Source organism: Neopelma chrysocephalum, unplaced genomic scaffold (genome assembly GCF_003984885.1).
Source record: "Neopelma chrysocephalum unplaced genomic scaffold, ASM398488v2 Primary Assembly neopelma1_96710, whole genome shotgun sequence".
NCBI lineage: Eukaryota > Metazoa > Chordata > Aves > Passeriformes > Pipridae > Neopelma > Neopelma chrysocephalum.
The window spans coordinates 749,872-771,835 of NW_020925354.1; the positions used below are offsets into that span (position 1 = coordinate 749,872).

Genomic DNA, 21,964 nt, shown 5'->3' on the forward strand with positions numbered 1-21,964 from the left:
TGAATTGAGTTCATTTTGCCTTGCTGGTTAACTTTTAAACCAGCACACTAAGTTAGAACTTCAGTGTAGATATGTGAACTACGACACTGATAAAAAAAGGTTTGATGCTAAAGCTCAGATGGCAGTAGCTAGTAACAGGTGCCATACTGTAGGAGACTGCATTACAATCTGTTTAACAGCTTCATTCATCACCTGAATTAGGCCAAGAGGACAATCTCACAAAGCCTGCAGGTAACAATGAACTGGGTGTGAGTAGACCATGACACTCAACAGAAGAGCTGCTGTTCTCTAGACACTGAGAAAGAACAGGACAGCATGAACCTTCTGAGATTCAACAATGACAAGTGCAAAGACCTGAATTTAGGAAGCAAGAGCCCCCTAAAGTGATGTGGCTGGTAACTGGCTGGGGAGCAGCTATGTTCAAAAAGGGCATGGTAACCATGGTACACAGCCACAAATCAGCAGCATGGCATACAAGTAGAGATAGCTAACAGCAACCTGGGCTGTATTAATAGTAGCATAGCCAGAAGATCAAGGGAAGTGAGTAATCACCTTTTATTTGGCACTCATTATAACACATCTAGGCTAATGACCGGTTTTAACTACACATATTCCCCCTACCACAGGAGAAAAGTCAGAGTGGGCTAAGGAGATGGCCATCACCGTACTTGGGGGCTGAAATACATGTAAGAACTGAGAGAACTTGGTATGTTCAACCCGGAGAGGAGATAACTTCGGGGTTTGTAACAGGCCCCCCAATATCTAAAAGGAGATTATCAAGAGGATGCAGCCAGTCACTTTACAGCAATGTTTGGCTACAGAACAAGAACAGAATCCGAAGTGGTTCAGCCAAGGAGAAACATTTTCCAACATAATGACAATTAAACAGTGGAACAGGTTCCCAGAGAGGTTGTGTCACCTCCATTCTCCAGGTTTTCAAGACCTAACTGGATGAAACCCTGAGCAGTCTGATCTCTTAACTAATCCTGGTTTGAACAGCAAGTTGGACTACAGATCTTCTGCAATTCCTTTCAACCTGAACTAATCTTTGATGTAACTCTCAGCAGTAGAAACATCCAGGTCTCACTCATTCCTCTTCTCCTTTCACTAGAACTGAAAGTAACGCAACAGGTTCAAGGTTCTTCCAACTTCGAAGCTTTTGAATCAATATTGTCACTTTCTGACTCTGATTTACTCCTTATAGATCAATGTGTCTTTTTAGCTGAAGGACTGTTTCATATAGTCTTCCAAACACCTATGTGCTTCTGCATCAGCCTGGTTGATTTTTGGAATTAGCTGTAGATGGTTACTTCTCATTCTTCTAGAACTTGCCTGTTTCAGCCCCCCAAAATAGCTTCTACTCTCACAGCTTTTGGAAAAACAGTAAAAGCAGTTCCAAATTATCCTACGTCATGCTCTCACTTTTCAAGAAAAGTAAATTCACACAGAGACCCAAATCCCATGTTGCTTCCAATTTAAATAGTGCTACTGGGTTCAGAGTTAATTAATAAATTATGCAACCCAGAAAAACCTGTTTGCTTGGTTTCAGTTATTACAACTAACTTTTTTTCTGAGAAGATAAATTCTCATAGCATTATAAAGCTTCCAACTTCGGTATTATTTACGTACATCAAGTCCAGCTAAAGAGACACACAAGTGTTCTAGCACAACAAATGAAAGTCTCTAATACTTTTATTTGGCTAAGGCTTAAAGACAAATTCGTGCAACTCCTCTAGAAAAAGAGAAAATATGTTTGGATGCCAAACTATGGCTTAAAAGAAAAAGCCAAGATCCTGACATTGTCTGAAATCCAAGGACCAGAGCCTTCAAAGGTAAGTAGATCAAAGGCTCTTGTATTCTCTCTGAAGGTGTCTGGTGAAAGCAATCACTGATATTCACCAGCATTACTGAGACTTGTACGCTTCAAAGAATAATAAGGGCACAGGAAACTGATGAGTCAGTACATGCCCACCCCACCTAATTACCTCAAGAGAACTGAGTAGATTAATGTCCACCTCAGAGAAAGCTTGACCTTCACCACCTATCTTTAAAGAGGTCTGGAAATTTAGGTGCCTGGACTAACAAAATTTTAAGGATAGACTGTTCATGTTTCTTCAAATTCTGTTAACAAACCCACTAACTGTTTTAATTGTGTTTTAATTGTGTTTGCATTCTCTGAAATTACAAAGGACAATTTGCTCTCAAAAACTCAGTTGGCAAAAGTTGCTAGGAATAATTGCCTGAATCAACACATGATTGCAAGTAGTGAAAAGTACTGTTTGGATATAAGGCAACATTTGTTCTCATATCCAGTTAACACAGAACAGTTGCTCCAAGTAGGCATAAATTCTGTTTTATACCAAAAAACCCCCCTAAGACAGGGTAAAGAAACGTTGAACATAATCATCCTCTTTAGAGGAAGAAGGCAAGGTTTTTTAAGGTTCATGTTGTATTTTAGAAACACAAGTACTTACTTCTCTGTAAGCAGTAATATTGACACTTCTATGGCAAATGCTATCATAATTGTAAAAACTGTATTTCATAGTCTTAGTCACAACAAATACGCATATTCAAGTATTTTGTGAAGGAATTCCAAACAATGAAATACAGTGCCTAAAAAACACCTCTTTTTTTCTTTTTTGAGGGTAAGGTTTTTGTTTAAATTTCTTTGCATTTTTCAAAAGTATAACTTTTGTGCATCAAAAATATCCTAGAAATAAATCCCTTCAGTTCTCAAAGAAATAGCTTTATACATGTAGATAAAATATTCTCACAAGGAACAAAACATTATTGAATACACAGCGCAATTCAATATCTAACCATTATCCTTACGTTGGTCTGAATAATCTAATACAGAAAAATATCTTCAAGAGTTTCTCAAAGACTTAATTGAAAAACTACTACTTACGGATGTTCGCAGTTTTTAACTAAAAAATTTAAAAAACAGATTTTAAAATTTAAAAAACAGACCTTGTTCTAATGGTTTGGAAAATACCTCAACAGATGTTTAAGCTACCATTAAAAATGCTGCTAATTAGCTTACACTTTATCTCTGTTATCATCTCTTGATTTTCAGAACATATTCACACTAACAGCTCCCTGATTTACTGCAGAAAGTGATGCTATGGCAGCCATGTTGAAAAGACGACAATTGTTTTTTTAGACTGAAAACTACTTCAGTTTAACAAGCATTAGACAAAAAAACCTAAAGAAGCTCCATGTGTCACTTGAGGATGATGAGTTTGGCTAATCTAACCTCAAATACATAGATGAACCTTGGAACATTAGACCTTGGGAGAAGTGAAGAAGTGGTTCAAGAACAAACACAGGAAGAATATAGTTCAAGAAAACCTTTGGAATATCAATTTTTTCATATTTTCTGTACCATGTAAATATGGAAACCTACCAGAAAAAGAAAAAACCAGAGTAAAACTAAAAAAAAAAACTATAACAAAAAGAAAAAAAGAATAATAGTCCATATTCTGTGTAAGAATAGGAAGTTAGCTACCAGAAAAACTCAGACAGTGCAAAGCAGCCTGTAAAAGTAGCCAGTAAAACTAGTGATGCAACAGCCATTCCTCTGAAAAAGGCTGTTTTGAACACAAAGGAGCTTTTTTAAAACCAAGCAACCAAAAAGGAATAAAATGTCAAATCAATGGTACAGGCCTTCTCCAGTTCAAGAAAAGGCAAAGAATTTGGTATCAGTTTAGTGTCATGTATTTGCTGACAGAGAACTCATGCTCAAAGCAAAAACAACCAGGCAGAATAAGATTACAGTGTAATTAATTGATGTTATTTTAGGACAATAGAGAATCTTGAAATACACATACTCGGTTTCCCACCTGTGAAGACGGCAGTCTTCCTGAAGCATCTCTTTAGATTACTATCATAATGTATTTCACACATTTTCCCAAATTTTTATCATAAAAACTATTTCTTTTTCTTTGAGAAAAAAGTTTTCATTTTCACTCTGGTTTACCTAAATGCACAATCTTACATTCAGACCTCTTTTGATCTTATTTTAATGAAGAGCTCTAAGGCGTTTATAATACAGCACATTTCAACTATGTAACTAAAAACATCTCTGTAAACATGAGTATAGAAAGACTCTCTCAGGCCACAAACTTCCTTTTTTGTAGGGAAACCAGTTTCTTTTTTCTCCACTACTGTTTTTATGAATAAGTCACCAAATATACTACTGCGTACAGACTCGCATAATCCTAGATTGAAAGAGATGCCAACTCTGTCATTTCCAACCCATTCTACTAATTTGAGTCTCTTCCCACACCTCCACTGTATTCCACCCACTTTATGTCTTCTTAAACTCCCTCTTTCCCTTAATTTAATCAACTGCTATCCTTTATTTCACCAACTCCTCAGTTCTGTCTTCCAACACCATTCTTCTTCCTGACATTTTCTCACCCCAATATAAACTTGGTTCAGCCAAGGAAGAAGACTCAGTACAGTGCATCCTATATCTGCCAGGGGAATATAGCAAAGCCATTCTTCCAGAAACCATCTACTACCACAGACACAGCAGATTGTGCTGAGTAGGAAAGGAATCCCATGTAATTTCATCTGCTCTCATACACTTAATTCCTTTTTCTATTTTTGTTACCTAGTTAAAACTTCCCATTATCATTCAAAAGCTGAAAACGAAGATAATCCGCTATAAACTACTTCTAGACAGGACTCTGAAAGATTCATCTAGCTCACTGAAAAATAGTATTATCATAATAATGTAAGTTTATACAGAAGAAAAAAGATCTGTTCCAATCCTGCCACGTGTGCTTTCCCACACTCCTACAAAACACGACCCTATTATAACTATCATTTTCAACATTTTTCCTTTGGCAAATAATCAGTAACAGATCAGTTACTTTATTTACCAATCCATACTATGTATGCTTACGGATATGGACCTATTATTATTGGAACATCAGGTTCTGAACCTTGGTTTGGTTTGGGAAATTATATCAGATTCTGTTGTTTTATACTGACTGAACACTACACAAAATGTAAACTATAACTGGTAATCAAGCTGCCTACTGGTATTTTACAAAGAATTTAAAAGGAAACTTACACATTGAGTTTTTCCAAGTTCTCCTGGGCATTGTGTTTTTCTCTCTCATATGCATTTTCTAACTCTTTGAACTGTTTCCTGATCATTTCTAAATCTGAAAGAGCTTCGGCTCGTCTGTATTTTTCCACATTCACAGCTTCTTCAAGTTCTTGAATTCTTAACTACCAAGTGATAAGAAAGCAATTAAAGCAAGTTAGGAAAGATTATGATCTTTAATGCTGGTCTGTTTTGCTTTACAGGAGACTATATTCTATTAATTCTACATAGAAGCCTACACACATGTAAAAACTTTGAACACATGTAAAAATGTAGGAATACATAAAGTTCAAAACTGAGACAAATAGATATGCTGACCAAAAGTACCTTCTGTTCTCATTTGGAGGTGTCTGGCTTTTCCCATTTTCCTGAATTTTTCCAGTAGAATTCTATTTTTTAAATAGACGTGAAAGTGTGGGACTAAGAGTAAGGGCTACACTTCCTCTCAGAACAAAGCACACTTTGAGCTTGTTCATGCATATAAACAAGGAAGGAAAATTCATCAGTTATTCACCCATAAATAACAGGTCTCTCATTTTAAGAATGTTATCCTCCCAGTTCCTTTGTATGCTGCAAAAATGGAGAGGAAATTAAGGAAACTAAATCTTTTCTACTAGTTGAATCATCACTTTCAAAATTTAAGTGCCTATAAATACAGAAGATCATGAAAATGAGAAAATAACTGACAGAATAATGGCAATATCTATTTTTGTTACTCAGAAAACAGGAAGAAAAATATACCAAAATTCCTTTTTTTTTGCTTAATTTTTCAAAAGTCCAGTGTGAAGGGCTTATTAGTACTAAGCAATCACCATTTATCTTTCTCAAAAAAATTTTTTAAATAAACCATAATTGCTTTATTGGGTCAGACACTGTGTGATACAATTTAATAATACAAGAACTTAATATGTAGTATATATACTACATTTATTAATTTAATCCATCTTTACTGGTAAGTCTAGATATCATAACTTTGAGGCTCAAATGTACTCTGAGTAACTATATAACTCACACTCCTAAAGAAGCTGGATGTATGCACTGTATGTCCAAATTGCTCTAAGTGCCCATTCAAAAGATACAGGGCAGGACATTTAAACAGTAGTATAGTGCTTAACTATTGTGAAACATTTCCTTTTCCCTCACTGTTTAAATGCTAGTGCAAATTCTCAAACTTACAAATGTGACGTATTTTATTATTTATTCTGATAACTTTAAAGTTCCCTGAAAAGCAGATATTCTTCTATTCTCTCCTTTTATATATTAGCTTTTACAATTCTGACACTTACTGCAAAAAATCTATTCAGGGTTTTCAGTGGAGCAAGTAAGTGGTCTTAACATTTTTGGAGCACTGTACCTTCACAACTTCGACTGTTTTACTGTAAACTTGTACAAAATATTTACCAAAAAGTTCACCTGGATGATCTCTGAAGTGAAATTGGATTCTAAATGTGCTGCTCTCTCTGCTTCAATGCTTTCTTCCAGTTCCTTTGTTCTCACTGCAGCTGCCTAAAAGTACCATTTTGAGGATATTTAAGTCGAGAGAGATGATAACATGACATAAAGTCTGCTCAATTCTGCTCATTCATACAGCAACCCGATACATTTGAACTGCATGCCCTTTGGCACTGTGAAAACCCATACCAAAAAATACATATATAAATAATTTTTACATATATAGAAAATTAAATTAATATTTTCTATTTAGGTAAATAAATTGATGTAGCATTATGTTATTGCTGCATTTTTTATAATCAAGAAAACTGCAGCCAGGGTCAGAAAGCAAAAAGATCAAATTAAATATTCTACCTATTCCCTTACTATTTGCTCACCTCAGGCAACATAACCACACTCTGTATGTTCCAAAATACAATGATGCATCAATCGAGCATTTAAAATTTCATAAATGAGATATGAAGCACAGAGAAGATTCTTCAAAAATATGTTGGCTCTGGCACCTAATTTCCAATTAAGGTGCCCAGAACAGAGTGCTTTGCAACTCTAGACTAGTCACAGTTTCCCTACAACAAAAATTTCTGAACTCTGTAATGTTTTAAAGCACTAAGTTATTGATTTTGGAAAAGTAAAACAAATAAGTAAGTATGTGAGACTTCAAGTTGAACATTTAAAAGAAGAGAAACATTAACAGATCTTAAAATAAAAGCTCCTGGTAATAAATTTAACTTTGTATAATTACACATACAAAAAAAGGGAATACTTTTGAAACTGATATCCATGGAAGACCTATTAAAGAGAAAATCAGCAACAGCATAAGAGCTTACCAAACCTACTCCACTGTAAGGTCTGTCAAAAGGCTTAAACTTTGCCTCCTGCCATGAGTTTTATCTGCTTAACACAATAAAAAAATGCACAAATCCTGCACAAATACTTCCACTGTACTTTCATAACGCTAAGATTATTCTCATAAATAAGAATGTCACCCCAGTTTTAAAAAACAGGAAGAAGGAGGGCCCTGGGAACTACTTGTCAGTCAGCCTCACCTCAATCCCTGGAATGGTGATTGAGTGCTTCATTCTAGAGGCCATGTCTGTCCACATGGAGGACAAGAAAGTGATCAGAGTAGTCAGCATGGATTTAGGAAAGGGAAATCAAGCTTAAGCAACCTGAATGCCTTCTACAATGGTGCAGCTGGATGGATGGATGAGAGAAAAGCACTGAATGCCATCCACCTGGACTTCAGCAAGGCTTTTGACAGTCTCCCATGACATCATCATAAGGCAAACTCTGGAAGAGTGGGCTGGATGAGTGGACAGTGAGGTGGACTAAGAATCATCAGAATGGCAGATCCCAGAGGGTTGTGACCAGAGGCTCAAGGCCTGTAACCAACACTGTCCCTCATGGTTCAATGCTGGGCCCATTATTGTTTAACTTCTCCATCAGTGACTTGGATGAAGGGGCAGATGCCTCCTCAGCAAGTTCACTGATGACAAAAAGCCCCAGGGGCTGTGCTGCCCTTCAGAAGGACCTCGACAGGTTGGAGAGAAGGGCAGAGAACTGTCTGAAATTCAACAAAAGCAAGTGCAGGGTCCTGCACCTGGGATAGAATAACCCCAGGCACCAACACAGTCTGGGGGCTGACCTGCTGGGGAGTAGCTCTGCAGAGAAGGACCTGGGGGTCCTGGTGGACAACAAGCTCTCCATGAGCCAGCAGTGTGCCCTGGTGGCCAAGAATGGGATCCTGGGGTGCCTTAGGAAGAGCATTGCCAGCAGGTCACCAGAGGTGATCCTGCCCCTCTACTCAGTCTGGTGAGGCCACATCTGCAGTGCTGTGTCCAGTTCTGGGCTCCTCGGTACAAGAGATATGGAGCTCCTGGAGCAGGTCCAGCAGAGGGCCACAAAGATGATTAAGGGATTGAAGCATCTCTCTTATGAGGAAAGGCTGAGGGAGCTGGGCCTGTTCAGCCTTGAGAAGAGACAATTGAGAGGGGACCTCATCAATGTGTACAAGTATCTGAATGGAAGGTGTCAAGAGGATGGAGCCAGGCTCTTCTCAGCAGTGCTGAGCAACAGGACAAGAGGCAATGGGCAAAAACTGATGTACAGAAAGTTCCACCTGAACACAAGGAAGAAGTTCTTTCCTGTGAGGGCGACCATGCACTGGAACAGATTGCCCAGAGAGGTTGTGGAGTCTCCCTCACTGGAGATATTCAAGAACTGTCTGATCCCTTCCAACCTTACTCATTCTGTGACTCTTTCAAAAATAACTTACTTAAGACTTTCAATACTGTCTAGGCTCTATTCCTTCCAAACATCCTAATCTGCTTTGCCCCTAGTGAAGAATTAGCAAACTACCTCCTGCTTTAGTTTAGAAGGACTCCTTAGCATTCTCCAACAGGTGAACATCTGCCAACAGGATGTTTTTACTCAAAAATACTGCCAGCCTATTAAAAGAGGTCAGTCAACAATAAATATATGTGAATTTCATTTCTTTTTTAAAACATTTAACAACTCCATCTAAAAATAATTCTATTTTAAGCTTGATGAGAAGGTAAAGGAAACAGTGAGGAAGGTACCTATCACAACATTTAGAGTGGAAAGTATAATTTTTTAAAAAATTAAATGAAGAAATGGACACTTCACTGAAAATATTTCACTGCATACCCTAAAGAGCAAAAACATTTTTCTGTCTTTGTCTGGTTTGTTCAAGTGTCTGTTCTTAAAGCAAACACTGAAATGAAAAAAGTGATTCTACATGTAAAGTTTTCAGGAACAACATACTTATTCACAGGCTTTGTACTGAATTTCACTTCTAAGTATTATTTTATTTCCTGAGCACCTCTCCAAAGTACAACTATCCCTTCATCTCAGCCTGTCTTCAGCTGAAACCAGAGCTGGAAAACACCATCAAAATGGTTTACTATTCCCTCAAATGGAACCCCCTGGACTTGTTAGATTTCATCAGTCCAAAGATGAAAAATAAAAACAGAAATAAGAAATAATAGCTTGAATGAGGGCATATGCAAGAATTAAAAACTGGAGTAATCAGATTCTCTCTAACAGAACACATAAGGATCAGTTCTTGGTATAGCTTTTTAAAAGTAGCATCTATCTCTTTGAGCTGACATGATGGACACTGAATGCAAGAGCAAGCAATGTGGTCCAAAGGAAACACAAACTCTCAAAAATACAGAAACCTCAGTCCTAAGAAAATCCTGAGACAATAAAGGAAGAGAGGCAGGATCAGGCAGACACCTGTAAGAAGTGCCAACATATCACTCCATTGCTGACTGAAGTTTGCAGATGTTTGGTTTGCTTGAGTTGTCACAAGTCACCAAAGAATTAACTTGTAGAATTAGCAGGTATACAAAAAGAGAAGCACTGGGAAAATTACTGTTTCAGCTACAGACATTCCTGATGACCCCTGGAATAGGAGAAACAGCTCCTATTTGCAAGCAGGACAGCGTGTCTAGCCTACTGTCAAAGAGTTATGACATTAGACACCAACCAAAGAAGAGCCAGATGTACCTGACAGGTGTCCAATGGAAAGTATTCAAATAGATTCAAGACAATATACACAGAAAAATTATATTAGAAATCAGAAATCAAACTATCTGTTTGACAGGTAAGTATAATTTTACAGATCATATCCCCATAGAAAAGCATGAGAAAACTGACTTTTTCAAAACTGGAGCTTCTTCACAAAGTTAGGAATATCAATGCCCGATTCTTGATTTTGAAGTTCCTCTTCTTCTGGAAATTGATTCTTTAAAGCTTTGACTCACTTTGTTACAATTTTGGTTTTTAAAATCTTGTTTAAATTAGTTCACTGGATCTTCAAAAAACAAAGACCCAGGGAAAGAAATAAAATGTCTTTTCATTCAAGACAAGTCACCATCAGGGCTCTGACAGAATCTGCCACTAGTTTCTTGTATTGTTAGAAGCCAAAGATGAAGAATAAACTTTATTCTTCCCAAAAGTCTCAGAAGATTACTCAGGCAAACCTTAATCTTATCTTACCAATACATATACACTATACCCCGAAGACTCACATGCTTAAAAGAGCTTGCAGAAAAATTACATATGTGAATTGAGGAAGTCATGTAAAGGCTGTGTCTGGTGAAGCAATGAATACTCTTTTTCATCTGCTTTATGATTTTTTGCTGAAGCTTATGGTTCACCGTACATCTAGCAAATACAAAAACCAAATCAGATGCCAGCAAATTAGTGAGAAATTAGTCAGAAAACAAAAACTTCATGAGAGATATTGATCTAGCCATTAGCATATAAGCATTTCTAAGCAATACAGAGTTATTAAATATAAAGAAATTCAGATTTGCTTAGATTGTTCTAAGGAAAAGATTCTTGGCATTTCTATCTATCAAAGTGCACATCAGCCATAGAACTTAAAACTTGGATTCCAAGCTGAGTCTGAAGATTCAGCTGGGAAGAACACAGCTGCAACAAAATACTATACAGAAAATCCATTCTATTTTGCTAGTAAAAGTTCAAAAAGGTTCTACTTACATGCACTTCCCTTCACAGTGAGAAGCTACATGCTCCACCAGTGAGAACAATCTATTACACATTCTGTGAGTGAAAGAAAAGTGTCAGGGATGAGGCTAGCCTGTAAAGCCATGCTAAAAAATCCAAAAAGAGAAACAGGCAGGAGAGGAGTTCTGTGTTCCTGTCAGACAAACAGAAAGACAGCACTACCAGAGTCAAACCTCTTTGAATCAAATGAAAGGTAAGAATCAGTATCCTTACTGAATCACATGTATGAAAACTTTACACAATGCCTGTCTATAAAAAAGAAGCTGTGAAAAAATAACCTAGAGCAAGTTTGCAGGCCACAGATATCCAGACCATAAGGTCTCATCTGGGAGTCAAATGGGAATACATTCTCCTTCAACACTGAGAGCTTCTTGTCAGGTCCAAATCCATCTCAATGATGGATCAGAAAGTGAGTTCTCCAATGATTACAAAGTGCTTGTTTATCCAACATCGAAAACATTGGTTATTCAACAAGATTCAGTCACTCGTTACCTTCATGTTCACCTAACAAGATATATGAAAGCAGACATCCTACTTTAGATGCCAGATGCAAACCCATGGAATTTCTAAAGTTTCCTTAGATATTCAAGCTGAGTCGATTTCAGTCTTTAATTTAAAGAACAAAGATATCTGGGATCAGTTTCCATAACAGCACAGACAGAATTGTGACTTTTGAGAAACTGTAAATAAACGTGACTAAGAAAAATTCAACGTCAGCCTTAAAACTTGTGGGCAACCATGCTATATGTTTAATCTAATCTCTTAAGGTTCAGTTGCTTTTTCCAGTGTCCTGTTGTATATCAATGCTAATGTGGTTTCTAGGAGACATTTTCTGCATGCTAACAGTTTGCAAACTGTCCTTTGTGGCTTCCACTTTTCTCAGCCCCTAGCACTTGCTCCAAGTATGCAATATTTGTGAATACTGGTGTACTCCATTCTGAAAGTGTAATTCAGTATCTTATATTTGTGCAATACCACATTTGCTGTTTGATGCTTGCATTTACATAAAAATACACTTTATCAGATAAGTAACAAAGAAAACAATGAGGGGGAAAGTACATTTACAGCATGTTTGGATACAGTAATTGAAGTAATTTTTCTCTTCTCTGCTTCTATTTAGACCACTTCTGCAAGATGTTTCAGTTTCATTTCACTAAAAAGTTATCAGGATACTTACACTTTCCAAAAGCTGAAGTCCAGCATCTATGTGAAATACTCAGTCAAGATAAAGTTCTAAGTTAAGAAGACACACATGTACTCATATCTGGATCATCATCCACCCACTCTGTGCTTCCATATTCAGATATTAAGATATTCCTACTTAAGAGCATTTCCCTATACTCATAACTCAAACCAGGGGGTCTAAACACATGTTTGGGAGATGTGCCAACCACTTCCACCTAGTGTTAGAAAAGCTGATGCCTCGTGATCGTGGTAAGGTGGAGCCATCTCCTGTTTGGAAAATAAACAACCTTTTAGTAACTATAAGTTACTTGAATGCAAACAATTCTTAACCACTGAAGTAAATGTTCTTTCAGCCTGACCTAGTGTGGCTAACCCTCACTATACACATTTCCTGTACCTGAAGTCTAGAGAAACATGTCTCAGTGACAAAGTGGCCATGCCTGACCTGCACAACACTGGATAAACAAGTATGCTGGCCTGGAAGCTTCAAGTTAAGCCATATGCCTGACTTTAGGTTAAAGAGTAAAACCAACTACGACTGCTAAATTGATACAGTTTGGTTGCCTTTGGATAAAATACAAGTTCATTCCAATCTGCTACTGAGTTGCAGCTGGAGAAGCCATCTGAACTGCTCTCCCTTTCTACAGTACCTTGAGGGGGAAAGATGTCTCTTTTGGTTCTCATGTTCAGTAGCTTATGTTCTCATGTTCAGTAAAGCCCTTAACAGTACACAAACTGACACTGTTACTCTTATACATGCACAGACAAGACTGATGTGACTCCAAACTCCTTGTGAGGGCTACATAAAAAGTATTGAAACAACTTTGGTCTTACAGCGAGGTAAGACTAAACAATCTTCAAACTAGACTTGAATAATATGATGACATAGGAGATTATGAAGAGGAAGCTCCTCTCCGAGAGAAAGTCTGTTATTACAGAATCATAGAATAGTTTGTGTGGGAAAGAACATTGAAGATCATGTTCCATTAGAACACCCAGATCAAACTCCCATCCAACCTGGTCTTGAACACTGCCAGGGATGAGGCATCTACAACTTCTATGAGCAACCTGCTCCAATGCCTCATCACTCTCACAGTACACAGATTCTTCATGGTATCTAATCAAACCCACTCTCAGTTTAAAGCCATTCCCCCTTGTCCTATCACTACATGACCTTGCAAAAAGTCCCTCTCCATCTTTCCTGTAGGCTCCTTTTGGTATTGGAAGTCTACTATAAGGTGTCCCCAGAGCCCTCTTTTCTCCAGTCTGAACAGTCCCAACTCTCTCAGCCTGTCTTCATAGGACAGGTGCTCCAGCCCCCTGATGACCTTCATAGCTCTCCCTCCTCTGGACTTGCTCCAACAGGTCTATGTGCTTCTTACGTTAGGGAACCCAGAGCTGGATGCAGCACTCCAGGTGAGGTCTTACCAGAGTAGAGTAGAGGGGCAGAATCACATCCCTCAACCTGCTGGCCACGCTGTTTGCGATGCAGCCCGGGATGTGGTTGGGTCTCTGGGCTGCAAGTGCACATTGCTGGGTCATGCTGAGCTTCCCCCCGAGTCTTTCTCCACAGGGCAGCTCCTCCCAGCATTCTCCTCCCAGCCTGTATTTGTACTCTGGAGGACCTTGCACTTGGCCTTGTTGAACTTCATGAGTTTTACACAGGCCCACTTCTCAAGCCTGTCAAGGTCCCTCTGGATGGCATCCCTTCCCTCAAGTGTGTTGACCTCACCACAGAGTTTGGACTCAATTGGCAAACCTGCTGAGGGTGCACTCAATCTCACTGTCCATGTCGCCAACAAAGAAGTTAAACAGCGCTAGTCCCAACCCCTGGTCGACAATTGGTCTCCACTTGGACATCAAGCTGCTGACCATAACCCTTTGAGGGCAACCATCCAGTCAATTCCTTACCTACTAAGTGTTCCATCAATGCCATATTTCTCCATTTTAGACATAAGGATGTTGTGTGGGACAGTGTCAAATGCTTTGCACAAGTCATTATGTCAGTGAGCTTCTTGCTGGAGAAATACAAACTCTGGAGCCATCACAGAGATACCACTATCAAAGCTGCAGTGCTTAGAATCCTCCAAGTATGTAGTATTATATATTTATAAATATACATAGAGAGAGAGAGTATAGTTTTATATATTTACGTATTATAAGTAAACTACATACTAAGTGTGTAGTAACTAATATAGTCACACTATATACAGTCACAGTAGATAGAATTTCTAGATGCCAGTTGTGCATTGCAGAGACATTAGAAAGCAGAAGATTAAGGGTAGGGGTAAGCCACCAAGAATTGTGTAGAAGACAACAAACACTAGTTTAAAGTTTAACCAGCAGTACTGTCAACTGACTAAGGAATGTGTCCTCTCTTGCACTGCTTAGAGCTTTTGCAAGTTGTTCTGATGAAAACCGTAACTTACCTGAGCGTTCAGTTCATGGTGGAATTATAGCAACAAGGAGAAAAAAGAAAAAGCAGGTCTGCAGGTTTGGGGGGTTTTAGTTTTGTTTTCAGCTGAGACCTAAATTTCTTGTTTCATTGACTTAGATACAGTAAGAAATAAACCCACAGCCTCAAAGTATTGTTTGTACATATACCTCGTGCAAATACAGATATGGACCATCACTCAAGTCTTTGTTGCAGTCATCTCCCCATCATAGCAGCATTACCAAGATAATACAAGAACACATATTTCAGCAGGACATGAAAAGGTCAATATATAACAGAAGGTGGGGGGGAGCAGAAAAGGCAACGTGAAAGCTAAGGGAATGGTCTTTAACTGGTAACTAACAGTCACAGAAATATGACAATGTACTCAGTCTCAGATATTAAATGGACCAAGTTATGGCACATTTTTCAGCCCTCATGAGAAAGACTTAAAAACTTTGAGACCTTGAGTTCAGCTTACTAAGAGCTGGCAGCCTCGAACACATAAAACAAACAATAGAAAGTCATGACATTTTTGTGAACAAGGCAAAGAGTTTGAAATTTATTAACTAATAATTCTGTTTCTCGTGGTAAAATCCACATTCTCATTGCAAACCCACTTTCCCACCCAGCTTTTTGGCAGGACACATCAAAAGAAAAGTTATTTTTATATAAAAATTACTCCATATTTCCCAAGAATCATCATTAGGTATGGAGCTAAAGGCTAAAATAAAAGAAACTGGTGCTGGGAAATTGATTATAATAGATAGTAATATCTTGATGAGTTCAACAGAATTAGATCAATAATTTCTCTGGCTACTGAATCTTAGCCTAAAGAGGCAGAATGATATTAAGGTTCACATTCTCAATTTTTCTAGCACAGTATGTTTTCTATTTCAGAAGGACTCCATGTCCATGCAATGGCATGGCATGTTGGCATCACAAACTGGCAAACTGGAAAACTAGCAGGTTAGTTTTCAACAGCTGTCTTTCAACTGAAGAGTCCACTAAAACTTGCTATTACTCTTTCTCTTTATTTCTAACTTCAGAAACTAGAAATCTCCTCTTTTAGACCATGATCAGAATAATACTTGAAGGGTAAAATCAGAATAATATTTTGAAAGAAAAAAAATAAATAAACAAGAAAAAAACCAACAAGGCGCAAGCAGATTTTTTTCACATTCCCACCTATATAATTGGATATCATTCTTCACAAGAGTGCCATCGTACAAAATGAAAGAGTTTTAAATTTAACATTTCCTTTAATTATCGTAAAAGAAGTATTCTCCCCTGGATTTCTCCCTTACATCCAGCAGAGGGCAGTAAAAGAACAGTTTTGTGAACTCCAAAGAGTTCATTGCTTATCAAGAAGTAGTGTATAACAAAAGATTTTAAGATTGGCTTTTAAGTAGAATTACAGTATTCATCACACAATCACCTTAAGAAGTTTGCTGCTATCATGAAGAAATTAAGTACAAATTTGCTAACCATCACCATTAACACAAGGTACTCTGCATGGAAATTGAAGATGTCTCCTATATCTATCAATTTCAATTCACAAGCTAAAAATTCTGTGAAGAGAGAGAAAGAAATACAGGGCTACTTCATGAAAAAACTTATACCATTCTGTCTGGGGTGTACTACTTCAAGGCTTCTGTATCAAAATGGAAATCCAGCTCAGATGCAGATATCATGACCCACTTAGTGGATGAAGGCAAGGTTGTGGATGTTATCTGTTGAAACTTCAGCAAAACCTTTGACCTAATTTTCCAAGTATTCTGCTGGAGAAACTTGCTGCTTGTGGTGTAGGCAGGTGCAGCCTTTGCTGGGTAAAGAACTAGCTGGATGGCTGAGCCCAGAGGATGGTGGAGGATTGAGTTATATCCAGTTGACATCCAATTACCAGTGGTATTCCCCAGAGCTCAGTATTGGGGCCAGTTCTGTTTAGTGTCTTATCGATGTTCTGAATGAGGGGACTGAGTGCACCCTAAGTCAGTTTGCAGATGAAAACAAGTTCAGCAGGCGTGTTGATCTGCTGGAGAGTAGGAAGACTCTACAGAGGGGTCTGGACAGGCTGAATTGATGGGCTGAGGCCAGTAGTATGAGGTTTAACAAGGTCAAGTGCTGGGTCCTGCTCCTGGGTCACAAGAACCCCATGCTGGGGAAGAGTGGTTGGAAAGAAGCCTGGCAAAAAAGGACTTACGGTGCTGGTCAACTGCGACTGAACATGAGTGTCCAGGTGGCCAAAAAGGCCAATGGTATCATGGTTTTTAGAAAAAACAGTGTGGCCAGCAGGACTAAGGGAGTGATCATCCCCCCGTAGTCAGCACTGGTTGAGGTTGTACCTTGAATCCTGTGTTCAGTTTTGGACCCCTCACTACAAGAAGGACATTCAGGTGCTGGAATGACTCCAGAGAAGAGCCACAAAGCTGGTGAAGGGTCTGGAGCACAAGTCCTTTTAGGAGCAGCTGAGGAAGCTGGGAGATCCTCTCATGCTTCCATGTGAATGGAAGCTGGAGAAAAGAAGGCTCAAAGAAGACCTTATTGTTCTCTACAACTACCTGAAATGTGGGTGTAGTGAGGTGGGGGTTGGTCTCTTCTCCCAGATAACAACTGACAGGATGAGATGACACGGTTTCAAGTTGTTCCAGGGGAGGTTTAGATTAGATATTAGGAAAAAATTCTTCACAGAAAGGGTTGTAAAGCATTGGAACAGGTTGCCCAGCAAAGTGGTAGAGTCACCATCTACAAAGTTATTACAGTAGGCCCTTTCAGACAGTTACACACATGCAATTTCCTTTTGAGATGGTAAAGTGAGATGCAACCTGACAAAAGCATATGTATTGAAGTCTCACCTAGTCTTTTTTATTTGATTCAGAGATTTGTGATAATTTGCTAAAACTTTCAAATGCAAGAGGCTTCTTCACATACTTTTCCTTAATCACTGCTTAAATAGCTATACTTACAGTATAGTAGCACAAGACTCATTTTTCTGTAGACTGAATATGTTGTTTTCTCATGACATTATTAAGAGATTCAGAAAGTTAAAATAATGTAACAAAAATAAAGAAGCAAAGAAAATATTTTATCCAATAATGGGTTAATAGGTAACATTCCCTGACAGGACCATCTTTAGGGTATAGCAGTTGTACATTTTCAAAAAACTGAGTCCTGTCTTTTCAAATTTACAGATGGTGGGTACATTCAATCAAAATATTTAGAAAGATAAATAATTTGCTGCCTTGCTTCCTCCTCCTTTCAGCTCATAATTCCTATACTAGTATATTAAAAGCCACAAAGTCACAAGAAGAGCCCTTATTTGAGTATTTGGAAGCAAAACTCTTTGTTTTTTAAAAGGGTCATTAGAACCCACCAGTACGCAGCACTTTCCAGTTGAAGGCAATTCCACCTAGGCCAATATGTGCAGATCACAATATATGACAATAGATTTCCAGTAGAGGGCACAAAGGTCTACCTTGTTGGTCAATAAGTCAGTGGTTTTAGCTGATGAGCTTTGATCTTCCCTGTACGAATTTTCTTTTGTACTTCGGCTTCAATGCAGGACTCTACCTACCTAGAAATCAATGCTTTAAACACTTCTTTTGCCTTTAAGAGAAAAACAACAGAAACAAACACTGCTGAAAACTATATCACTTGTTACTTTAAGGGCTCCCAAAATTCTGCACGTGATAGTTCCTTAAAATTCATTGCAGAAAATATTTAAATATGCCTTAGTAGAAAACGTACATAAGGATAAAGAATCATCCAGTCGCTATACTTTTCTGCAATGACAAATGTTCTACCAAGAAAGTCTTGATCCAGACTGTACGTACAGATAACACACACGTTACAAAGCCTCTCAGTGGACAAACAAAATGTTGAAACCTAGGAGAAAACTAGCAGTTTAGTGTAAGGAGCACATTTACAAGACATTATTCTCAAAGACTTGAGACTTCTCAGCAATAGGTGTCACTCAACAGACAGGAAAACTAAAACTGCCTGTAGCAGTTAGCTCTAGATAAGAAGAGGCTGCTGTAACACCACTGTGATTTTCCAGTATGCTGTTCCCTCACCTAGCACATCATCTAGTAATTTTCTCAGCTTCAGCAGATTCTCCACTGCAAATCCAATAAACCAAAAAGACAAGACAGACAAATTAAGAGGTCAGGGGAAATGTACAGACTTCCTGAAGTAAAGTTAGCCTTGTTTTCATGTTTACATAAAACTTTTCCCATCTGCTGTTCAAACACCAGTCTCAAGTCAGGCTCACAGTGTAAGTGGCATTCACCTCTTCAGCCTTTTCTGCAAAACCGATGTTCAACATTTTCTTCATCAAGTAGACAGAATTCATAGCCTAACTGGAAGTTCCATCGCTCAAAACCTAAATTGTTCAGTGTCAATGCCTGTTGAGCCTAACAGCAATAGTGAAAAAGCCTTACTTCGAGTTCCTTTTTAAGTTGCTTCTCTCGTTCAGTGCTGCATTTAAGCTCACGGGCCTGGCATCTCAGCACCTCACTACAGCCACTGTGTTCCACCTCCACATCTCTCAATTTCTTGCGTATATTTTGCAGTTCATTATTCAGCTCCTAGGAAAAAAATAAAGCATTATGAGATACTTTTTCTAACATAAAGTATTATAGCAGAAGGGTCAAAAGAGGAAAGCCAACTGCCTCAGAACAAGTTACTAAAATAATAAAATAATACACCAGCACAAGCCAGCAGAACCACTTGTCCAACAGCAGACATGCTCACAGCTAACATGTGTTGGCTCAAAACTCTCTATGAACGTGACCTTCTGTGGTAATACTAAAATCAGAGCCAATTCTCCATATGAAATTTTTCTCTGTAATAGAATACAAGGCTGCTTTTCCAATCTCTTCCCTCTTCCAGCTCAGTAGTAATGATGGAGAGGGAAACAGCTAAGTGCATTTGATGACATGAAACTTAGGGATAGAAGCTCTATTTTGTTCTTATTTTAAGTATTAAAACTTCAAATCAAAAACAAATTTCTGCTATTCTGTGAAGGACTTTTCTGTCTACAAACTGAATTACTTAAAAAATGACATACACAAACTACGAAGTTCTCAGAAGAATAAAATAACTAAGCTGTTCCCCACCACAATTTCTGCTTTTGGAAGTTGAACCAAGCTACAAGTTGGTGTAAGGACCAACACTATTGCACTCAGCAGCTCTGTGGAGTCACTGCTACAAATCCTCATTCACACCACAACACATGTGGAGGAAAGTAGTCAAATAGTGAACTCCAGTAGTCTGGTGCGTATTTCAGTTGGAGGTCCCAGAAGTCTCAAAAAGAATAGCTTTGTTCTAGTGGACAGGAGTAAGCTTTTCCATAACTAGCATTAGAAACAAGCTATAAATCTAATGACTCAGTTGAAGGACCTTTGGAGAGCCAATTTGTTAAAATTACTTTCTCTGCAAAATACAGGAAGATTACCATAAGTCCTCCTGTTTGTTTACTCCTACCATTTATCATGGCAAGAGAAATTTTGTGAAAATAAACCAGTTGGTCTGTAAATTCTGCTATTTCTCTTACATCACATAATTTTGTTCCTGGAAATTACTAATCATAAGGCATCTGCAGAGTGGGGAGGAGAAGGAGAAGAAAATGAATTATTCATAAAGAATGAATCTTCAGAAGATTGAAGTTTGACAGAACCATGTTTATATATGAAGATCAAAGAAATATAAGTCTTTTCCACAGTTTGGAAAATGAATTTTGGAAGTTCTTCCCAACTGAACATAGAATGTTTTGGCCACTCAAACATGACAATAAGAGAATCACAACTCCCTTATTAACACAGTGCTAAGTGTTACCAACTACTAAATGAAAAAAATAAGTTTGTGGGGTTTTTTCATGTGCAGGTACTATGTCACAATTTTTTTGGCATTTTCTGGAAAGGTAACAAGGAGCATGCATGTGGATTAAAAAATGTAAACCTCAGTAAATCAAAATACTGCAAAAATAGTCTATCTGCATATGGATTAAATTTAAGCTAATCCTCTAACTTTGCCTGTAATATCAAGAAATGAAGAGGTTTCTTCCCATCAGCATGCTAAAAAAATTACTTTTACTGAAATATACAACTACTCCCACTTTTTCCACATTGGAAAGACACAGAAATATTAATCTCTTTAGATTTATCTTCCACGTGTTAAAAAAAGTGAGCTGAGAAAAGTGCATGTGAAATGAGTAATACATCGTTTGCTGGAAAATACTACATCAAGACTTTAAAACATTTTATACTGGAAATGTATTTAACACTAGCAGCCTAAAACTGACAAAAATATTGCATCAAGTTTTTTAAACAAGTCAACATGACTTGTAGAATTTCAGAATTGTAAAGTCTATAAACTTTCCAGATGTGGGATGACTGTGTCAGACTATTCCAGCAGTCACCTGCACTTAGGGAGCTCAAAGGGAAACATACTTCACCATGTAAAAAAACCCCCGTTATACGGACGTGGATACCTGCATGTCACATACTTTCTACACACATCTGCTTACGAAAAACATGGCTTTTTGTTTGCTTTTTTTTAAAGTGTGTATAAACAACACAACTGCACAAATAGGCTAAGGAAAAACTGAGTGCTCCTGGGAAGGAATATTATATCCTGATTAACCACAAGATGATGCTATTGCACTTACTATTGAACCCAAACACCTTTTATCATGTACTGGACAGCATGTTAAGCACGCTCAATAGAGCACAATACAAACCTGTTGGAGAGCAGAGAGGATTACTTTTCCTCCATATCATAGAGACACATTTTAGTACGTTAAGTTGACTTCATTTCCATGCCTACCTGAGCATTTTCATAGCCAAGTTCAGATTCACAGTTCATAAAGTGCATCTTTGCCAACCAGGATTTGTCATACATACTTAGAATCTCACTTCTAAGTACATATTAAGACCACAATTAAATCTACTTTTATCTAGCTTTCATTTCATAACTCAGAATAACTATAAATTATTTTAAACAGGACTGTAAATACATAACACAAAAGACTAGAACACATTTGAAGTCGTAATTTATAAACCCCTCCTTCCAGATCTTGCCTTAAAACAGCTGAGGAATCAGTACACAGTACTTTTGAAATACACATAATTAAGGGATTCTTTCTGCCCTGTCTGTTGTAAGAGCTGCTTCTACAGGTGCCATAGAATCTGACCAACAGCAACATAACATAGTACAAC

General features: G+C 37.9%; 1 protein-coding gene across 1 annotated transcript in view; it reads right to left on the reverse strand.

The window, feature by feature from the left end:
* CCDC171 (coiled-coil domain containing 171) overlaps nucleotides 1–21,964 on the reverse strand; it is a 157,398-nt gene that overhangs the window by 118,718 nt on the left and 16,716 nt on the right. Inside the window, 3 exon segments of the mRNA XM_027709201.1 lie at nucleotides 5,084–5,244; nucleotides 6,533–6,625; nucleotides 19,187–19,333. Of these exon segments, the coding sequence (XP_027565002.1) occupies nucleotides 5,084–5,244; nucleotides 6,533–6,625; nucleotides 19,187–19,333 (401 nt within the window).